The sequence below is a fragment of the Pteropus medius genome, unplaced genomic scaffold (assembly GCF_902729225.1).
Source record: "Pteropus medius unplaced genomic scaffold, Ma_sr-lr_union100, whole genome shotgun sequence".
In the NCBI taxonomy this organism is placed as follows: Eukaryota; Metazoa; Chordata; class Mammalia; order Chiroptera; family Pteropodidae; genus Pteropus; species Pteropus medius.
In genome coordinates this window covers 14,067,138-14,090,953 of record NW_024340701.1, presented here as the reverse complement: position 1 = coordinate 14,090,953, position 23,816 = coordinate 14,067,138, and the positions used below count along the sequence as shown (strand labels likewise).

The window sequence follows — 23,816 nt, the reverse complement described above, 5'->3', positions numbered from 1 at the left end:
GTAGTAGCTAACATTTCAGGAGTACTTCCTATGTAATATGTCATATGTCTTCCTATAAACATGTCATGGGTCTTCTCATCTCATAACCACCCTGTAAAAGGAGCACTATTATTATCCTCATCTTACAGATGAGGAAACCAAAGGAAAAGAGAGACAACTTGTTCCAGGTTAAAATGGCTAAAAGTGCTTAGAGATTAAGTGACTTAATCAAGGCTACAGTTTATACTGATTACATATAATATTTATCATTATAATTGCTATTAGTGAAAAATGCTGCAGTAAACATTGTTGTAGGTATGTGTATACACACACATACACATGTTCACATAGGCAATGAATTCGTTAGGCTATATCACTAGAAGTTGAATTGTCAAAGAATATGCAAATTTAACTTTTTATACATGCTGCCAAATGCGTCTGTAGAAAGAGGCACATGAATTTACATTCCTAACAACAGTATATAAAAACTCCTATTTTTCTACAATCTTCCAACAATGAAAAGTACTAATTTTTAAAATCTTAAGTAATCTGACAAGCCAAAAAAAAAAAAGAAAAAACCACCTGATGATTTATTAGGTCACATTTCTCTCATTATAAGTGAGGCTTAACAGACTTTGTATTTGTTGCTCTAATCTATTTCTTTGGTTTTGTACTGTCTGATCTTTGTTTGCCTTCCTATTGTTGTATATGTCTTTCTTCTGACTATGGAGTATGTATTTATGTATACACATATACATAAAGTTTTAAATTTTTATATAAGCAAACTTATGATTATTTTCCTTTATAGTGTTGGTATAATAATATGAAAGGCCTTCCTCTGTACCAAAATTATATTTTTAATAAATTTATATACACCTTTGATAGTTTTTTATGGCTTCAGCTTTTAGAAGTAAATGATTCTTTTGGAATTAACTTGTAATTTTGGTTAGTAGTAGAGAGCTCCATATTTTCTCCCCAAATGATTACATATTTCATCATTTATTGAATAATCTATTTCCGCTATTTCAAAAAAAAATCTTTTTTTTGTTGTCTGTGTTCTAAAATCTAAGTAGACATCTGGGTCTATTTCTAGACCATTTTCTTTAATGCAAATACTAAACTGATTTAATTCCTGCAGTTGTAAACAATGTTTCTAATCCGGAGCGCTATTGGCACTCTGAGCAGGATAATTCTTCATTGTGTGGGACTATCCCATACAATGAAGTGCCCTAGGCACCCCAACTAATATATAACAATAGAATCCCCCATCCATTTAGACCAGAGGACACTTGGCCATATGTGGAGATATTTTTAGTTGTCACAATTAAGGTGAGAAAGAGATTGCTACTGGCATTCATTGAGTAGAGACCACGGATGTTATTAAGTATCCTATACCACAAATGACAGCTCTGACAACAAAGAATTATCTGGTAAAAATGGCAATACTGCCAAGGTTGAAAAAAGCTGATTTAGACAACCAAAACACTCACATTCATTTCTAAAAGCTCCAGATTGAGTCTGAAAACCATCAGTTTAGAATATATTCAGATAGTAGGGGACACTGTCCAAAACTGTCTAGCATTTCATTTCTGAATCAATTTTCAATCAATTTCTCATATTTTAAAAAAGCCTATATATACTTATTATTTGGATTCAAATTACCTTAAACTTATAGAGTAATTTAGAAATAAATGAAATCTATGATATACTTAGTATTCTATCAGGAAAATAATGTATCACTACTTTCCCCCCAAATCTTCTTTAATAAAGTTCCATAGTTTTCTTTAAAAAAAAAAAAGTATAGGGGGTTGTTATCCTGTGGCCCATGAATTCTTAAACGGGCTGCAGGACTTCCACTAACTAGGCAAAATGATGTCTATTTAAAATGATGTGTGTGTGTGCATGCATGTGCACGTGTGTGCCCATGTGCACATGCACATGGAGAACAATGTTTCTGTATATCTGCATACACTTTTCTGGAGAGTGAGTTTATAGCTTTCATCACAATGTCGAAGAGTAAATGACTTAAATAGTTATGGATCATTGCCATAAGTTTTACATTTCTAATTATATTATTCCTATATATTTCCTGGTTTTTCTGTTATTGCTATTAGTAAATTTTAGTCAATTTTCTAAGTAGATAATATTAATTAGATTTTCTCATATGTGCAGTTCATTTATAGCTTTATGTACTATTGACAAAGATTTGAATTTTTGATTTTTTTTTTTTTTGAGGTGCGGTAGGGAGGTGAGCTTAATGCATTCATTGCTAAATTCTTGAGGAAAGTAGGACTAGCAAATATTCTTGTCTTTTTCCAAATTTAAATGTAGATTTGTTTTAAGAGGACAGGGGTTTTTGGATAGGTTCTCTACCCTACTCCATGGCAACACATCAGGATTATCTATAAAGTCCTTTTAAAAATTAAAATATATATGTGCAGATGTTTTATACAAGAATATAAAGAATTTTTAAATAAATATGGTAAAGTGGAGTGACTTCTAGTGAATAGGGCTTTTACGGATGTGTGTGATGAAAACTTTCTAAAAGTGATAGTGGTGATGGTTGAACAACTTTATAAATATACTAAAAGCCACTGAATTGTATACTTTAGGGAGATGAGTTGTATAGTAATATAGATTATATCTCAATAAAGTTGCTATTTTAAAAAAGCTACCTTCTCTAAACCTACAGTGTGACTGAGCAATTTGATAATAATTCACATTTCAAAAGGTCTTAGCCAGTATCCTATCTGTTAAAAAAATTGAACTAAAACAATAAGAATTAAAGTAAAACATGAAGATGCGAGGTATTGGTAATCTAATTTTTATTTGCATGGTACAATTCACAGGTTAATTTTATATACTTATAACTCAAATATATTCTTTATACCAAATATTACATTATGACAGTTTGGTTGGGCGAGAACGACGGAATCTGAGCAAAAGGCCATAAAGATGTAGCACAGTTAATAATTATACCAGATTCTTTATGAAAAAAAAAATCATTTCGAAAAAGCTAAACATCTAAGGAAAGTAGGCAATTCTGACATTAAAAGATAAAGAAAGGGTTTTAAGAGGCCTTCAGCATGGCGTTCCATTCACATCTCTGTTATACCACTTCAAAGCCAACTGTCAAACAAGCCAATTATATTAATAATTTCTAGGACCTAATATGCATCAAGAGACATGTTTACTGTATGATTCTCATTGCTTCTTTATGATTACTCTCTTACATATTACAGAAATATTCCGAACCTCCTCTCTGCAGTTTAAAATATAATTGAAAGAATGAATGACAACAGGTTAGAGAGACCCAACTTTTGTAAAAGCATTTAACCTCTGAGATCAAAAGTAAACAAAGCAGGATGCTATGGACATAGTGGCTGCTCTCCCTGGTGATCAAAACTTATCGATAAGGTGAGGAGCAGCATACTGGGAAGGAGAAGTCAAGCCATTCTGGACAGAACGCTGTGAAACTAAATGAATGGTACAGTTAGTTCAGCAGAAGGAGAATCTCTGAAGCACCTTGAGCATACCTAGATTTTCATTGCACCCCCACAGTGACTATGCAAGTCATTAATTTGACCAAAATACTGAGTTTTCATACTGTGCCACGCCAAAACAGAGAGGGTCACTAGCCTCATGGAACTCAAAGGTTTAGTGGGGAAGATAGGTAGCATTTAACAAGATGTAATTACTTATGTAATTGTGTGTGTGTAGGCGTATGTGCACACACGCATCATACCTGGTTAACTAAAATATATGTTACTGTGAATCATGGTCTGAAAAAATATCTAATCTATATGATGACTACATAAGTCAGCTCTTTGCTCGTCTGGTTCCTGCTTGTCATTTAGGTCTTATCTCGGCCTTTCTTACCCATTCTACTTAATGTTGCCTCCTCCAAGGCATTTATTCTCACAATACCTTGTTTTATTTTAGATACTTATATTATTTACCAATATTTAAACTATCTTATTGCTTATAAGCTTTCTCCCATGCTAGAATATAAGCTAATGAGAGGAAAGATATTGTTCCCTGCTGTGTTCCCAACATCTACGCCAGTGTCTGCTCACCTATAATATCCACTCGATAAACACTTCTTGGCGGGATTAACTTAATAAATAAGTAACTTATCAAAGCTCACCTAAGTTAGATTTTAACTACCCTTTAAAATCATGTGTCTTTCATGACTGTGATATGTCTAATACAATCACCACTTCCTGGTGGGCCTCGTGCTTGGATTCCAGTCACCCACTTCATAGTCCTAGATCATGGGAGAGTTGAGAGTTATATAATCATACTTTCACCACTGTAAAAGGAATCTTAGTTTTGAGACAAAAAGTATTTAGTTTTGGAAGGATGAGCAGCGTAGTCATTTAGTGAGTTAGGGAACAAAGAAAAAGCATGAGATTTATTTCAAAAAGAAATATAGGAAAGCTGGAGTCTTTAGACTCGCCTACATTTTAAATGTGAACCATCTAATACCCCTATACAGTTCAAACTCTTATGAAGAAGGTTATCAGTAGATTCAATAGGAAGTTAAGTGGGAAGAGAAATGTACACTGGGGAGCAAAATGAATAGAGAGGAAAGTCATATTCGCAGTCCAAGTAGGTTTGCTGGAGAATCTGTGGAATGTCATAGTTAGATGACTTAGATATTAGAAGTCTTTTTCTGCATTCAGTGTAAATCAGTGTCCTACCTGAACCCCACTAATGCCGTGAATGTATCTGTGCACATGTGCAAACACACATGTACACATGCTCTTGGAACTTTGAGGTGGGTGCTGCTGCTCTGCCTGTCTTACAGCATCAAAGTAATATTCACTAAATAACTCGCAATCACTTGGAAACTACTTCTGCCACAGTAATGGGTTTTAAGTAATGGGAAGTATATATGATAGTACAGGCTCTGGAGTCAGAGTGCCTAGGTTTACACTCCATTTCCACTATTTACTGACTGCGTAAGCTTAAATATACTCCTTAAATTCTCCGAACCTTAGTTGCTTTATTTGTATAATTAAAGACTTCACAAAGTTAGTATGTTGACTGAGTTAATAATATACGTGAAGGCCTGGCACATGGAAAACCAGAGTGTTTACTAGGTATCACAATCTTTATACTAAGCTCTTTAAATGTTTTTCTCCTCTAATTCTTACAACAATCCTACGAGGCAGGTTATATAATAAGACATCCCCCCCGCCCCCCTTATAGATAAGAAAGTGTAATCCAGGAAGAGGTTAAGTAACTTGTCCATGAATTCAGGACTAAGTTGTAGAACTAGGATTAGAACGTAGTCTTAGTGAGCTGCCTAAACCAGGTTTCCTAACAGCTATGCAAATATGGACATTTTAGTATCTCAGAAATATGAATAATGAACAAACCATCTCCACTCTGCCGTAGCTATCTTAATATCTGTATCTGAACAAGGGATTATATTACACATGTGCACACACATATCAATTGTACCTATCATATGGAGTTCTCCAAAAGAGGTTGAAAACCAGGGCACAACAGTACATTTATCAGAATTTGTTTCCATGCTTTTGTATCCTCCCTTCCAGGCCGATGACCCCACTAAGAAAAAGAGAGCTATGTTTTATTCATCTCATAGCAGACCCACTAAATATTGTTAGTGAAAAGCAGTTGGCTTTTAACAAAGATTTGGTGAATATATTTTAAAAACACATAAGAAAGGGCTCTGTAAAATCACAAAGTACAAACCAAACTTTTATAAAGTCAACTAAATTATTATAAATTATATTTATATTTATACATTATTATAGTTAGAAAAATATAAAGTTTATAAAGCCAACTTAATAATTATTAACAATAATAAGAGCCATAATACTTGTTGAAGATTCACAATATGGCAGGCTAAAGGCCTTATTACCTTATTTTAATCCTCATTACGAATCTGTGAAGTATCATTGTTTTCATAGGAGAGATCACATACTTTAAGATTACACACTAAGAAATGCAAGTCTTTCAATTTCTTTATCAAACTACTTTTCTGTACATAAAAAACATTTTTTAAAGAAAGATATATGTGTGTGTGTATATGTGTGTGTGTATATACATGTATATATATACACACACACACACATATATATTTCACAAACCAAAATATCACTCATTTAAATATATTATCCTATGGGTTTTGGTATATTCACAAATTGTGCAACCATCATCACAATCTAATTTTAGAACATTTTCATCACTCCTAAAAGAAATTCTATACATAATAGCAATCAGATCTAACTACATATACTTTACATGCATAAAAGAAACGCAAATTCTTTTAAATAAAGCCTCCATTAAATATATGTATGTGTGTGTGTGTGTGTGTGTATATATATATATATACACACACACACACACACACATACACACACACACACACACACACACACACACATATATGAATGTATAGTTGATAAAGCTAATGCAAAAGAAACTCATGAAAAAAACTCTAAAAGAGAAAATATTATGGGTCTCTGTAATTTGCATTAGCAACATTATCATCCATTCAAGTAGGGTCAGTAATCAAGAGCTGACATCCAATTCAGATTATTGTGAGTCAAACTGCAATTTCAAGGACTTCTTAGCATTCTTGAATTCACAACCAAATAGTAAGACTAGGATGGAATGTAGATAAAATAGTGTATAACCCAGTTTCATTTATATTCACTCTAATATTATATTAGTGTCAAAGAGAAAAGCTTAGAAAAATAAAGTCACAAAAGTTAAGGATATGTAAACTTTCTCTTTCAGCATGATAGGTTACTAAGAACCCACAGCAATGTATTTGATAATTTACAACAATCATTAAAGCACAATTTAATAAGTTCTGCATCTACTTCAAATAATTTAAAGAAACTCACGGTTGGTAAATGCATACTCCGCTTCATTTTCATCACTGTCATCAGATGGAGCTTTATAAGGCGGTGGCAGTTTCATTGGAGGTGGAGCTGTCCCTTGCCTCTAAAGATGCAAAATTTGAGAAAAGGGTTAATTGCCTGTGTACAATCTTCTTTCTCAATGCAGAACAGGATAAAAAGATAGTCTGTAAATATTTTGACTGTATCCAGCTTTAGTCATATCACAAGGACTGTAATACAAATGCAACTTATATTCTTATGCTTCTGTTATTATGTGAAAGTGACTCTGTGATGTAAACACACCAATAGAGAAAACAGGAATTCAAAAGCACAGCTTTAAAACTATTGATCTACCCAGAAGAATGTATTCCTTTCCCCAGTGAGAAAGCCAATTATATGTACCTATTTTACACTGTTAAAGCTTAATTTTCTTTGTTACTAACCAAGTATTTCAAAGGAAAAACATCCCAAAATTAAATCTCAATGTAAAAAAATCCACTGTGTTAATTCTACGATTATTTAAACTTTTCATTCAATTGTAGAAGATACAGATTTTGTTCTTAAAAACATACTTGAAATGAAATACAAAGATTTTCTAACTGAAAAGGTTTTCATCTATAATTTGTAGTAAATATACATTTTAAAGTTTTAAAAAAGAAATCATTATGATAAATATGTTTTGTATCTCTGTAAAAGTATTCTTTAAATTTACATACCGATTGATACAACACATAATATTTGGTCCAAATAATTAAAGCAAAACAAAACTCTATGATCAGATTACCTTCACAAAATGTAAACATTTTCTTGAACGCTGAAAAGAATAAAACATGCCAAACTTTACGGAGAGATCCAAGATGCTAAAGAAGAGGAGTCGAAATACCCAAACACTCCACAAATTTTAAAACAACTGGACTAAGATTTGTTTTGCTACAGGATTTCAACAAAGCATATTTAATTACTACTTATATGACAAAACCACTAATGGCAGGATATACTTTAGTAAATGGACAATGACTGAGCCATTACAGAAAGCAGGCATGTAATAAATTCCTCCAAAATAGAGAACACTATTTGGGATCCATAAAGGAAAACACACACCCAAATTTATTTAAGAGACTGTCTAACCAAGGCAGTACTTCACATAAATGTAGAAAATTCAAAAATTGATAAAATTCAAGAGCAATGAAGAAAAGATGACAAATATGAAGTGCTTATTAGCAACCAGAGAATACAGAAATGTGATCACATTGTCTGTTGTTTGAAAAACTTTAAAAGTAGCTAAGCAAAGAGTAAAAAAGGCAAATGAATTCTTTCCAGTAAACCTTTTCCTCAGAACTCGATTATTCTAGGTCAAAGAAAACGCTGCACAAGGACAGCCAATTTTTAAAATACTAAGAGATATGAATTCTTTAATAGCACTTTTTAAATATATTTAAGGGTAAATTGTTTACACAACTGATTTAACTTCTACACTCTCGAGAAGAATATAGGATAAACATGCGTTGGTTTCTTGTAGTTCGAATGTGGGTTGCCAGATACCTAGGGCATCTTTCTACTACATGTGAAATAATGGTATAGGCAGGGTCAGGCTCTCCCTGTGGCAATGAAGGCTGGAGCTAGGTATACTCTGAGACACCAGGTAAATAAATATCCACGAGGGACACAGACAGTGAGATATCCTCAGCTCCAAGAATGGTGCCTGGCACAACGTAGGCCTTCCTTAAATATTTGGTGAATGAGTAAATAACTGGTTGTCACTCATGCTGTTTATGTTCCCTGACAATATTAACTTTTAGAAAAATGATGATGATGATGCAAATGGTTCTTATCCAACAGCGTTGCATATTAATTTTGTCTGGTAGAGATGCAAATTATTTTAGTCCTATAGAAAGGATAATTCCAAAGGATACAGTTTTATTATGCTTAAGATATTAACCAGTTCTGTATCTAAATTTGAATTGTACTTAAGCATTCTTTCTTTCAGCAACTATAAATACTCGATTCTCTCCAATTTTCTCAAAACCAGGCTAACCACCATCTTATTAGTTCCCTTGTTAATGAGTTAAATACCTGTCACCTGCACATTTTGCATAATTTTATGTCATATTTTTATTTTTTTTCTTATATTATACTTTGTCGGTTTTGAAGGTCTCACTGAGATGTTTAAGTAGACTCATCTTCCAGAATCAATTAAATAGTGATGCCTGAGATATGCAATTCATGAGCTGTTTTAATCCCATATATGTGATTTCTTAGCTCCCAAAGTAAATTCCCAACAGAACTTTGTCTTTGTCATCCTGTTTCTTCATTTTTAAATTTCCAATTCTATATTTTTGTTTCTGATACTAAGCCAAGTTTGGTTCTGGTTTATACTTGGGCTGGAAGTTTTCCATTAGTAGCAGCAATGAATGGAGTTCGGTTTTTATGGTCTGACAATTTGCTGAGATGATGAGGATCTATTATATATTGGTTATATAGGGATCTATTCTCTATTGTTTAAGAGATAACAGTGAGTATGTTTACTACTCTTTTTGTTTTCCTGTTGGTGTTTTTGTACAAGAACATGTCATGGGTCCCCTGGAAAGAACAGCTTTTTGACATACAGGTGAGTGGGTTTTTGTGTCTACATTTAAGATGTTTAAAGTAGAATAGATGCTGAAAGCACTCTATGTATATAAAATTAAGAAAAGCCCTTACCTCTCATTGGAGAGTATTAATAAATTAGATCTAAGTCTCCTAAAGAATCTCTTTCTGAATGGTTTGTAGAAACTAATAAATATGATTTAAATTTAATATTCCCAGAGTTTTCTAGAAAACAGTGAAACTAAACTTATGTTAGGTATTCCAGCCTTTTAATTAAAACAAACAAACAAACAAACCTTTTCACAGAAACCACTAATTCGAAGGCATTTTATATGAGAACTCAAATTCACAAAATCAAAGTGATTTGGTAATCTTAATTTGGAAACAGGTGTCCTTTCTGCTCTCTTTGATCTTGTTGGTGTGGAGTATAAAAAAAAAGATATACGAGACTATAAAAACTTTTATACTAATGTTGCATGATACCCACATGTCTATGTGCTGTGTGCATGTGTGTATATATGTACATATATATAAAAGAATATTGCAAATCTTTACACATTAACCTGAGTGTTATCATCCAATTCTAAGGCCTAGCATAATGTGGACTATCACTAATACAATGCTGTATTTTTGTTGCTGTTAAGAATGATAGAGATCAATATGTCCTGTTACACACTAAGTGCCATCGGGAGGTTCACAAGAGATCATTTTGATCTTTGCAGAATGCCTTCATGAGGTTTCTCTTAGTTCCAGAGTCTAATGTATCCTGATTTTTCACTTGGAATGGATGTATGTCTTAACATCAACCTTACTGAAGTATAAAATGTAGTCATTTTAAGTACTCACTTGGAATAAATATATTTTTATAATGTATTTCACCAACATAATAGTCCCTAAAAAGTTATATTAAACATATTTTAACGCAAGTATCATTGCTACGTATTAAAATTCAGTTTGGTTTAATGAAACAGACCAAAATTGATAAGAATCATACACATATCTTTTTCCTTCCTGAGATCTTATGTGGAATTTTCCTGAATCTATTAAATTATCTCATTCTCCAAAGTAATTAAATTAGTAACCAGTTTATTCATCTATGTGTATTTATTATTTATGTCCCCATGGACTGATCTCTTATCTGTTTCCTTTTGACGTTTTATCCCCAGACTGCTACACAGTAACTGATATGCTGTAAGTTTCCAACAAACAACTGATAAATACTCAGACCTTAGAATCAACCCAAGAATTGACAAAATCCCAGCAATGAAACTAAATATTCTGAGAAACCTTTCTTCATCAAGTAAAAGTGGCAGATAAGATTTTGAAAATAAGTTTTTGCAACATGTGACTAATTATAGAAACAACATAAATGCCAAAAGGCATGTGCCAATCCCTAGTGGCCTAAAGCCAGTTATTTTGTTTTGTTTTGAGCAGTCTTTATTCATTCAACGAGTATGTACTGTGTGCCTACTAGGTGTCAAACAGTGTTCTGGGCAATGAAGATAGAATAATTATGAGACAGAAGAGATCCCTGCTCTCATAGAGCTTATACTCTAGCACCTTTCAGATGCCACATTCTGTGGGTCTTTGTGTCTTGTCCCCATATTGCTTTAAGGCAGCAGTTGCTGAATTCCATATTGTTTGTTTTGTCCCACTAAAATGCAAGCTCCAGGAGGGAAGGAAATTTTTGTGTGTCTTTAAAAGCTCATTGTAGTACACTGAGATACAACTGACATAAAAATAAAAACTGCACATATTTTAACATGTACAATTTGAATCTATTACCACAATTGAGATAATGAACATAACTATCACCCCAAATTTGTTTATGCCTATTTTTAATCTCTTTTTCTCACTCCTTCCCCCCGTCACCCCATTCTCCTGAACTAATCTCCTTTTTGTCATTACTGGTTGTGCTTTCTAGATTTTTATATAACTATAATCATACAGTATCTATTCATTTTTATCTAGTGAGAGCTAGGGATTTAATTGGTAGGAGGTAGAACTAAACACGAATCTCTACAAAAAAAAACTCATACTTCCAAAAGGTTGAGAAAGAATTTTGAAAATAATGACCTGCAATCTATACATAACTAACACTTCTAAACCATAGTCTTCCAGAATCTACATAGTATCTGTGTTTATTAACAGTTGCCAGAACAAACCTCAGAATCCTTCACACGCAGTGTATGGTACTATTAACCAGAACATAATCTTCGTGATGAAAATCTGAACTCAAAATAGGTGGCCAACCAGGTTAAAACGGACAATCCTATAATTTAGTAAGCAACCTGATGTTACTTTTCCTTACTCTTTTCAAGAAACTTTTCCTCAAATCCTCAAGGAGTCTTGATTGGCCCCAATGTAAATGTATGCAAATAAAATGCTCCCAAGTGTTCAATTCAGTTATAGTCTTCCACCACCCCCGTGCCCCCCAGCTTTTTAAAGGGTGAAACCTGAAATGGGTGAAGTTTTTTTAAAAAAAAAAACCAAGAAAACAAATCAAAATCCTTATCACAGAATATAATAGGGATACTTCCTGGCCCTTGGCCTTAGCTTGAGGTGAAAGAAGAAAAAGAAAAAAGAAAAACAGTGTTTCCTGAGAATTCCTTACAAGCCCAGACTCACCCAGGTTGCAGACCTGAATTCATTCTGTGTGTGACTCGAAAATTTCCAAGCCAAAATACCAGGCAAATGCAAAAAGAAAGCTGGTGAAGTTTCAGTGATATTAGATAAACTAGATAATAAAAAGGATTAATTCCCTAGGAAGATATACAAATTTTAAACTTGTAGACACCTAATAAATTAATTTGAAAAAATGTAAAATAAAAAGCGGAAAACCAAATGAAAAATAAACTAATTTCGCCATGTAAAGGGGAGATTGTTAGGTTACCCTGACTCTCTCTTCCCCAAAATAAGTTAGTCTATAGAATATCTGAATCACTCAATTAGTTTGCCCTAATGACTTTGTATAACAACATGTACCTAATAACTAAATAATAGCTATTCTTTTAAATCACAAATATGCATTTATAAGTGACAATGTACAAGGCAATAAGTCTCAACCAATGTAAAAGAATATTATACAAACCATAATCTCTGATTATAATTAAAAAATGTTAGAAAATAAGTTTTTAAAAAAATTCATGAAATATTTTATGAAATTTAATGACATTTAAACATACAAATAAACTTGGGTAAAAAACAGATCATGTTGGGGGCTAAAAAACCTCCCAGCTTATTACTGAATAATAGAAATTCAACTTAAAATTTTGGGATGCAGGTAAAAAAATACTTAGAAATTTCTGGTGTTAAATGATTATTTTAGAAAAAAAGAATGGCTAAAAATTAATAAACTCTCCAACTAACTAAAGATTATTTCCAGGAAAAAAGGAGAATAAACACTAAGAAAGAAATAAGGCAATATAAAAATGAGAACAAAATTAAGCAGCATAAAGATACAACAGAAAAGACTAACAATTCAGAACTTAATTCTTCAAAAAGAGGATTTAAACAAAAAAATTACTTTCAGGATTAAGAAAAAAGTAAAAAAACTACATTCAGAATGGAAAACAAACTATAGTGGATAGAGCACAAATACAAATTAAGAGAATACATGAACAACTTTGTGCCAACAAATACAAAAAGTAAGGTGATATCAATATTCCTAGAAAAGAGTAACCACAACTGACTCTAGAAGAAATAGAAAATCTGAATAGTTCAATAACTATTAAATAACTGAATAAGTAGTTTAGTTTATTCCCACACCACATAGAAAACAAAGGCCTACAATGGCTTCATAGGCTAGTTTGATAATAGATAATGATCATTTTACACAAACTCTCAGAGAGCTAAAAAAAAAAAATAAATACTCCTACTAGTCTCATATAACCTAAGCCAGAGAGGACAGTACATAAATGGAAAATTATGAGCCAATCTCATTCATAACCACAGATGCAAACATTTTGAAATAAATATTACTAGCAATGAGCAAAAAAGAGCACAGCAAAGTTCAGTTTAATCCAAGAACTCAAGATTGGTTTAACATTACAAAATATATTAATGTGATCTGCCACATTAAGAGATTCAAGGAAAAAAAATGTATACACACATAGTTATTTCAGTAATGCAGATAATACATTTGATAAAATACAATGCAATACCATTCATGATAAAAATTCTTAGCAAAATAAGAATGAAAGGGATTACTACTTTAACCTTAAGAATTATTTACAAAAACTTATAGCATACATCATATGCAATGATGAAATAAAGCAATTTTTAAAATATCGGCAGGAAAAATGACAAGAATATTAATTATCATTACTTCTATTAAACATATTAGAAGTCAAAGTGGTCATTATTAGCTATATAGAAAACTCAGAAATAAAAATCAATAAACAAAAAATTAGAATTTAAGATTCATATCCTTATTAAATAAAATATTTTACAGATATGTGTGGAGCACATATCCAAAGACACTAGAAAGTTCTACATGAAATATATAATGTTTATCTTTAGGTAGCATGTTTATGAAAGATTTTAAGCTTTTTTTTTTTAATTTCAGCATTTTGGTTTTTCCATGTTCTACACTAGATTATTTCATTTTATAAAAGAATAGAGAATAATGTTACAAGATGTCAAATAAAAAAATATATATTTTAATTAATTAATTAATTTTTTATGGTGACATTGGTTAACAAAATCTGATAAGTTCCAGCTGTACATTTTAACAGTAAGGCACATATATATTTACATTGTGGGTTCACCTCCTACAGATTTCTTTTTGTCATCAAAATAAATATATAAAAGTCAGTTTTATGTCTACACTAGCAACAAACAGAAAATATGATTTAAAAATATTTTAAAATCTTCATAAAATATAAGACTATCTAGGAATAAACCAAAGATTATAATAATTTTCTGAAGAAAATTATAAAAATTGAAAGAAATTAAAGAAAAACTTAATAAGTTCTAAAATATTATATAAAGATATACCGTGTTAAGGTTAAGAAGGCTCAATATCGTAAAGATGTAACTTCTTTCCAAACTAATCTACAGATTTGACACAGTTCCAATCAAAATTCTCAGAGATATTTTTGTGAAATTTGATAAGCTAATTCTAAAATTTATATGGACTAGAAAAAAACCCCACAAATATGAAGACACTTCTAAAGAAGAAATATGTAAAGGAAATCACTCTACTAGAAGACGAGATTTATTATTAGGCTTTAATATTTAGGTAGGGTAGCATTTTGTTTTGTGACACAAATGGAACAAAGAGAAAGCTCAGAAACTCTCTCTGATAACCTGAGATACAACAGAGGTCATGCTGCAAATCCATGGGTAAAGGAGGGCCTATTTTTAAACAGCGGGATAATTATTTATCCTTACGGCAATAAATGGAAATTCATCTCTACCTGATATCATATCCTAAAATAAATTTTAGACAACTAATTCTACCGAAATACAGGTGGGAAAACAGAAACGGATGATTAATTCTGATTAATGGTAAAAAATGGTTTCTCAGTAGAGATGACCTTTGACCTACTCCTGGGAGGATGAAAAGGAAAAACAATGTGGGAAATAGACTTCGAAGCTGAGAGAAGAGCAAGATCAAAGTCTCAAACTCCCAAGTGCGCAAGGCATTTTCTGGGAATGAACAGACAACTAGCCCAGCTGAACAGTAAAGAGAGATAAAGATAACGATAGCTGATTGGTGCTTTATAACATTTTACACCTATGCTTCACTAAGCTTCTAGCCTCCATCCTGATCAGAACCAGTTATGTTCATAAAAAGGAAATATTACAAATATAGTACTTTCACCCTGATACTCATCAAAAAACCACTCTTATTAATTACAGCTCAGATAGGCAAAAAGAAACCATAAACATTTTTTCAAAGCTTGAGAAGTCCAAGTTACCTTTTCTTTGTTTTCTTGGGTATCTTGGTCCTGGTTATTAGTGATTTTGTTGGCCTTGTTATACACACTAGGAATGATCTACCACCACCACCACCACCAAAAAAAGAACCAAAAACAAAAACAAAAAAAGAGAGAGAGAGAGAGAGAGAGAGAGAGAAAAAACCATTTAAATGTTCCAATCATTATATTTCTTTTAATTTTTTTATTTTATTATTTTAAAAAAATTTTTTATGCCTACAGCACCTGGTCTTCCTAGGTGGTCTCCCATTCAAGTACTAACCAGGCCCGACCCTGCTTAGCTTCCATAATCAGATGGGTTCGGGCTTGTTCAGAGTAGCATGGCCATAGACAACCATTACATTCCTTAATATATTGTTTTAAACAGTTAAATCTTAACTCTGACTTCATCTAAAAAGTAAAGAAATGAAAAGTACAATTCATGGCAAACAATACAACTTGGGAAATCTGAAAACTTATAACTCAAAATATTGTGTGTGTGTGTGTGTGTATGTACCATCAAGGGGCAATAAATTTACAAGCTTGTATGTGTAGATTCTGAAAGTGAAAATGAAGACTAAAAAGAAGGTCATGATACCGACTGTCATACAAAACGTCTCATTTTACAAAATATAGTTTTAGGGGTAACCTAAGTTAATTCTTAGAACTTAGGATGCATCATTTATTTGATAGCTTTATCTTATTTATCATTGTACCCCAGTTCAAGTATGTTACTTAGCACACAGTACACAGTCAATATTTCATTATCACTGTTAGCATAAAAATGAATTACAAATCTATTTAAACCACTGAATAAAAGCCCAATCAATGAAAGCTGGAATTTAGTGTTATTTATCACCATAACTCTGGTCATCAGAAAGAACCAATTACAGTGTTCGGTCAAGATGGCAGAGTAGATAAATGCTGTGCTTGCCTCCTCTCACAAACACATCAAAATTACAACTAAACTACAGAATAGCCACCATTGGGAGTCACCTGAAGTCTAGCTGAACAAAATCCTACAACTGGGGACATACAGAAAAGGCTACCTCAAGAATGGTAGGAGGGGTGGAGACATGAAACAGGCTGGTCCCACACCTGTGTTGGCGGTTGAGCATCGGAAGAAATATCTCAGCCACAGAGGTTCCTACCGAGGAAGAGGAAGAGGTCCTGACCCCACACTATATTCCCCAGCCCAGGGTTCAGTGCTGGGAAGAGAAGTCCCCAAAATTTCCGGCTGTGAAAACTAGCGGAGATTGTGGCTGAGATGGAGGGCTGCAGGACTTGCGGACTTTCCTCTTAAAGGCCCCACGTGCAGACTTACTCTCTGATGGACTCATTCACTGATGGACTCACTTGCTCTGATCTCCAGAGCTAGGGCAGCAGCTCGAAAGGCACCAGAGACATGTATAGAGGAACTGAATTGTCTGGCTTCAGGCCAAGGGCTGGAGAAAAGCTTTCTCCCTGACAGAAGTGCTGGCAGAGGGCATTGGTCCTTTGTTGAGCCTTCCTCCATTGGCTTGTAGACCCAGGTGGCTGCAATATCTGAGTCTCCAACAACATAGCTAACACTGGTCGCCCTGTCTTGGTGATTCCCTGAGACCATGCTCTTCCTGATATTGGGACCACCCAAGCTGCTTCCAGTGGATTTTCCATACAAACTCAGCACAATATACTCTAGGTCCATCCATGTTGTTGCAGATGGTAAGACTTCTTTTTAATGGCTGAGTAATATTCCATTGTATATATATACCACCTCTTCTTTATCCATGCAACCATTAACAGACATTCAGGATGCCTCCATATCTTGGCTATTGTAAATAATGCTGCAGTGAACATATGGATTCACATGTCCTTTCAAAGTGGTGTTTTAGGTTTCTTCAGTTAAATACCCAAGAGTGGGATAACAGGATCATTCTTTGTCTCTTGTTACAGCCTTTGTTTTAAAGTCTATTTTGTCTGGTATAAGTATTGCTACCCTAGATTTTTTTTTTTTCATTTCTATTTTCATGAAATATCTTTTTCCATCCCTTTACTTTCAGTCTCTGTGTGTGTCTATCTGAACTGAGTCTCTTGTGGACGGTATATGTAAGGTTCTTGTTTTCTTATCCATTCAGCCACTCTGTCTTTTGATTAGAGCACTTAATCTTTTTACATTTAAAGTAATTGTAGCTGAATATGTAGTTATTCCATTTTATTCATATTTTTAATTTTTTTTTCCTTCTTTTTTGAAAGAAGTCCCTCTAACATTTCCTTTAATACTGGCTTGGTGATGATGAATTCTTTTAGCTTTTTCTTGTCTAGGAAGCTCTTTATATTTCTTTCAATTCTAAATGATAGCTTTCCTGGGTAGAGTAATCTTGGTTGTAGGTCCTTACTTTTCATCACTTTGAATATTTCCCACCAGTCCTTCTGGCCTGCAAAGTTTCTGTTGAGAAATTTGCTGATAGTCTTACGGGAGCTCCCTTGTAGGTAATTAATTGCTTTTCTCTTGCTGCTTTTCAATATTCTTTGAAGTTAACCTTTGTCATTTTAATTATGATGTATCTCGGCATGGGCCTCTTTGAGTTCACCTTGTTTGGGACTCTGCACTTCCTGAGCTTGTATGTCTATTTCCTTCACCACGTTAGGGAGGTTTTCCATCATTATTTCTTCAGATAGGTTTTCAGTTCCTTGCTCTCTTCTCCTTTTGGTACCCCTATGATGCGAATGTTGGTATGCTTGATGTTGTCCCAGAGGCTCCATAAACTATCCTCCTATTTTTGGATTTTTTGTGTTGCTCTTTTGATTGGGTGTTTTCTGCTACCTTATCCTCTAAATCACTGATCTTCCACTTCAACTAATCTTCTTCTCCTAAGATATTTTTCATTTCATTTATTGTATTCTTTATTTCTCACTGGTTCTTTTTGTTTGCTTGTTTTCTATCTCCATTTTTATGTTTTCTCTTTATTAAAGTTCTCATTGAGTTCATCTACTCTTCCCCTAAGTTCATTGAGCATTCTTATAAACAGTGTTATGAACTCTGCATCTGGTAGATTGCTTGTCTCCATTTCATTTAGTTCTTTTTCTGGAGCTTTGTTCTGTTCTTTCATTTAGAACTTGTTTCTTTGTCTTCCCATTTTGGCTTCCTACTTGCTTGTTTCTATGTAAAAGGTAGGGCTGCTATGTCTCCCAGTCTTACTAGAGAGGCTTTATGTAGTAAGTGTGCTGTTAGTCCCAGTAGAAGTCTTTCTTGGTCATCTGAGCCAGGTGCTCCAGATATGGCCCTTGTATGAGTTGAGCCATGATTGCTCTTTGCTCATCATGGGATGGATTGACCCTTGGGCTGGTGGGCTGGTGGGCTGGTTGGCTGTGATGACTGGCCAGGACCAGTGGAGGAACTGTTGTGCACAGGGTGATTCTACAAAGCAGGATTCACTCTGGTGCCTGCCCTGTCTGCATTTTGGGTGTGTTGTTTTCAGATGTGACCCCGGGAAGTGTTCCAGTTTGCAGGCTGGGGCCTCCTGACACAGGCCAAGTTCAGCTGCAGCCTGTGCCCTGCCCAGGGCCACCTGGCATGAGCCACCACCCATGCTGGGATGAACCTCACGCAATCTGCAGATAGCCACCACCCATGCTGGGACTGAAAGTGCCTCGAGAGGCCAAGCTGCCAACTGAGGTCAGATGCCATTACTGCCAGGCTTGGGGCTGCTCAGGTGTGGGGCACATTGAGGCCAGCTGCTGCTTTTTCAGTTTTTGTGAATCTTTGATAGATGTTAGGAGAGTCTGCAGCATGAGCCAAGACAGGCTGTTTGTATAGAAAATCTACTGAAGGCAGCTTGAGTGTGATAGTAAGTTAAGTGGGGTGGGGTCTCAGGGAATCACCTGGCAGGGCAACCTGTGTTAGCCAAGTTGATGGAGTCTCAGACATGGCACCCACCTGTGGCTGCACAACCGGAGTGGGGGAGGGCTCAACAAAAGAACAATGGATTCTGCCAGCACTTCTGTCTGGGAGAAAGCTGCCCCTCCAGCCCCTGCCATGAAGCCAGAAAACTCGGTTTCTCCACATATGTCCCTGGTAATTTCTGAGCAGCTGCCCTAGCACTGGAGCTCAGAGCAAATGAGTTGTGAGTAAATCCACATGTGGGCCCTTTAAGAGGAACATCTGCAAGTCCCGCAGCCCTTTGTCTCAGCCACAATCTCCACTGTTTTTCACAGCCAGAAGTTATGGGGACTTCTGTGCCTGGCACCGGAACCCTGGGCTAGGGAGTCTAGCATGGGGCCGGGACCCCTTGTTCCTCCCTGGGACCTCCAGAGCCAAGATATCCCTCCCAATTCTTAATTGCTATACATGGTTGTGGGACCAGCCCATTTGTCATCTCCACTCCTCCTTCCAGTCTAGAGGTGGCCTCTCATGTATGTCCCCAGTTGTAGGACTTCTATTCAGCCAGACCTCAGGTGACTCCCAAGGATGGTTTTAATTTTGATGTTGTCATGAGAAGAAGTGAGCACAGTATCTACCTACTACTCCATCTTAACCAAAAGTTCTTTCTCTAAATGCAATAAGGTTAATTTTTCTTCACTTTCAATATAGTCTAAAGAAATAAATTAATTTTGGAATAAATGAAGAAGTCTCAGAAATGTTTAAGTAAATACAATGGTAATGATACATCAACATATATTCAGTGCTTCTTATGTGAACACACAGCATACTAGTACTTAATATTTATTTCTCTATTTAATATACTCATCAACTAAGTCAGAGTTCAAAAACTGGTGGGTCTACAGGGATGTGTTTCTTGTCTTAAAGAATCTTAAAACTAAACAGAACACTTTGTTTCCCTGACAAGTCAGGATATCTGCCCTTACTGGACGTACTTTTTCCCATGAAAAAACCAGCTGAGGCTGAACAGTAGAAGCTTTAGGATGGGACAGAATGTCAGTTGCTGTTCATAAGGTTTATACCATTTATTTTTCAAATAAGAAAACTATATTTCTATATAAATATAATTAGCAAAATTTGGAAGACAAAAGGCTTATCAAGATTATAACTTTAAGAAAAGTAGAAGAAAGCCTTTTTCTTGTGAAAGTAAAAAATATGATTGATTAATATATAAAATGTACTGTATCAAAAAAATGTAAGCAACATTATGAAATAATAATATTAGGAAGTACAAATGAAATACAGGGAAAAAAATGCATGATAATAAATTTAATGAACTGAAGGGATAGCCCCAACTTCAAAAAGGTTTACTTTTGAACATTACAAAAAAAATATGTGATGCCACTATGAAATGGAGTTATGTTATTAAGTGGGAAAAAATTACCTTGGCATAAAAACTTTCTACATAAGTACACTATAAATCATGGGTTCTGCTCTTAAATAAGCATTTACTAAGTCAATCTAAATGGATACACACATTTCTATCTAATATGCTTAAAATACAATCGAGAAACATAGGAGAAAAAGCTTAAAAAGGTAATGTATTAATGATATTCTTAAAGCATCTGTGAAAAGCACAAGTATAAAAAAGGATAATTCAAAGGAAAGTACAAATTTAAACACCACTGCTCAATTCATGATGTTGATGAAAATTTCCACATGACCAAGGCACAGTTAGGCATAGGGCCTTTGATGGTCTCAACATTAGGAAATGACTTCTTTCGGAGGCTTTGAGGAAACTCTCAAAGTAAAGTAAACTGGTCAAAAATGATTAAGCATTTTGCTGTATTTCCTGTTTCTGTGATGATCACTACTACTTGCAACAATAAGCAGAAGAGAACACCATTTTGCAAAGACATGAAACTTGATTCCTTTCATTGCCTCATTCAACAGGAATCATTTTGTGCTAAAAAAAAACGGAACAAGGCATTGACACAGCAATTAACATCATCACCTGAATAGACTCCCACGGATAGTTCAATGCTTGATGACCCAAATGTACAATGTGGCAGTCTGTTATGCTGTATGGGGATAAGTGACTTGAGCATGGCAGGATGCTGAAGAGATTTTCCTTTTTTTAGAGTTGAAAGAAATTACACTGTTTATGTCATCCAAGTGAAAATTTCCACCTCAGCTCACCAGTAAAGGGTGGGTTGAAAGCCTGGCCTTTTTGGTTTATAACCTATTTGAATGCTTTCAACATTTTTCAGCACAGCATTCACAAGTGGCCACATAAATGTATAATCTGATTGGCTCATTCTAGCTCAAAGTGGTTTCTTTGGAATTAGCATTTAGTAAGGAATAATTTGGCCAATTTTCCTACTGAACTCCAAAAATAAAAGTGATATTATTAACTACTTTTTCAATATTATTTCAATGTTAAAAAGTAGAATCCAAAAAATCTTGAAATTTGAATTGCATAAAAATGAGGCTTTATTTAGTTCACCATTCTCAATTAGTCCCGATGGTGTAAACACAGTGATAAGACAGAAAGGGACTGAACTGCAATACAGTAAACAACAACAAAGGATTCAAGTGGGGTGAGGCTGCAGCCCACTGGGTGCAGGCAAGGTACAAGTATGTCACAGTAGCATACTGATGCCTCTGCCCTTGGGGCAGCCAGACATCTGTTTGTTCAGTTTAGCATATGAATATTATTTTCTGTATATCTTAACGTATAGAAGATTGAAAAGCACTGCATTACTGTATTGCAAAGCAAATTTTTAAAAAATATGTACAGTTTTTCTACTGTTCAGAAGGACCTATGTTTTGAACAGCTGTCTTTCATTATTTAAAAAAAAAAAAAACCAACACTGCTTCCAGTTATAGGGCTTAAGGGTGCCATTTCTGCTGCAAATTACAATATAAAATGCACATCTTGCCACCGACATCTGCAAATCAGAGTTCTAATTCCATACATGAACAGTGATTTATTTCAGAAAAAAAACTTTTATGATTAAATACTGCTATTTTTGAATTTGGAACCTCCATTAGAACACACAACAATACAACGTGTTTGTATTTTCACACGTTTTAATAAATATACGGAACATTTGATAGTATCTCTAGAATGTTTTTATACCTGATCCTCTTTATGTTCCAAGTATTCTATAAACAAAATAACTGGCTCAGAAAAGTTAAGTAACTTGCCTCCGAGTTAGCAGAGCTGGTACATAGGGGAACAAGGGATTGAAAATGGGTCTGCTTGACTCCACAGCCTAATTTAAACCAGTGCACACTGCGATGACTCACATTTAACGAGGGGATCAAAATAAGAGAGAAAAAAAAAGGGGGGAAATTGAAATCACTAACTAAATATGTATGAAGCCAATGCTTTTTCTAGATAGCAGTAGCATAACAATGAAAATATGCGAAAAAATACTTGGAGGCTAAAGCTTAGTTTACAGATACAGAGAATATTCTTAAACTTTTTGAAAGTATAAACTAAAGCTTACTCTTGGAGTGGATGACAAGCTCTGAACAACGAACACCACGGGATTTCCTGCATTCTTAATGGCCTCGACTGCTTCACTGTGTGAGGCATTCTGCAAATCTACTCCAGACACCTATAACACAGAAGTAATTTATTTCAATTAGAAAGGCAGTAGATACTGTGGGTAGGTTAATTCAAAGTTCATGTGTATTATCTAGTTATGAGACCTGCCAGAATCTAATGAATTAGAAAAAAAAAAAGACTGCCTCATAAAAAGCTTTGCTGTTTAGAATACATTTATGGAAAATAACATTTCACTTTCAAGAAAAGGAAATAAGACAAAAAACCTTAATAACAACAGTCCTAGCTAACTATTATTGGTGAAAACTGTAGCTCAGTCAGTAACAGAACCTTATGAAGCTTCTGAGCTTATAATGTCACCTCTGCCACTAACACAGTACATAGTTTTGTGTGGGGCCAGAGGAGAGAACATGGTCTCTCTGGACTCTTCTCAAACTGAGAAGAATGATATTTTAAGCAAACTGTCCTTTATCACAATTGAGCAGTTGAACATTTCTTAAATTATGGTCAAAAAGAAGTATGAAAACATCCTTAGGTTCTTTTACTAAAAGTGTCCTATGTTCAACAAATTGGGTAAGTGTAAATGGTTCCTTATTATACAAGTCTCAGAGAACCTAACTTGGAAACATGCCCATAATCTCTAAGAGCATTCTGTATTTGCCAAACATATTTAACAGAACCAGTTTTTCAAACCAATAATGTAACAAAGCATTGGTAAATGTTGAGATGGCTTATGGTCAGTAGATAGTGACAATCTGTGAAAACTGCTTTACTATGAGGGGGCAAAGAAATAGGAATGTGTGTGGAGAAGGATGTGAGATCAAGGTAGGTTTTTGTTTTTAAGATGGGAGATATTATAGTAATAATGATGCAGTGGAAAGGAAAAAGTTAATGATAGAAAAGTAACAACTGTAGAAGCAGATACTTGGACAGTGAAGAGGTAATGACTTCTACTGCACAAGTTACAGAGATTAGCTTTAGACATAAGCACAAACTGTTCATTTGTTGTTACA

General features: G+C 34.3%; 1 protein-coding gene and 1 pseudogene across 6 annotated transcripts in view; both read right to left on the bottom strand.

Annotated features, from left to right (window-relative positions):
* The window catches only part of PATJ (PATJ crumbs cell polarity complex component), a 287,089-nt gene that overhangs the window by 153,355 nt on the left and 109,918 nt on the right, over window positions 1-23,816 (bottom strand). For 5 of the 6 annotated variants that reach the window (XM_039887878.1, XM_039887926.1, XM_039887888.1 and 2 more), the window contains exons 25-27: window positions 22,745-22,855; window positions 15,371-15,448; window positions 6,864-6,963 (exon numbers count right to left, since the gene is read on the bottom strand). In XM_039887878.1, coding sequence (XP_039743812.1) covers window positions 6,864-6,963; window positions 15,371-15,448; window positions 22,745-22,855 — 289 coding nt within the window. The remainder of the gene's footprint in view (window positions 1-6,863; window positions 6,964-15,370; window positions 15,449-22,744; window positions 22,856-23,816) is intronic. The other variant, XM_039887916.1, reaches the window with a different exon arrangement.
* LOC120623109 (uncharacterized) lies at window positions 15,602-15,720 on the bottom strand (annotated as a pseudogene).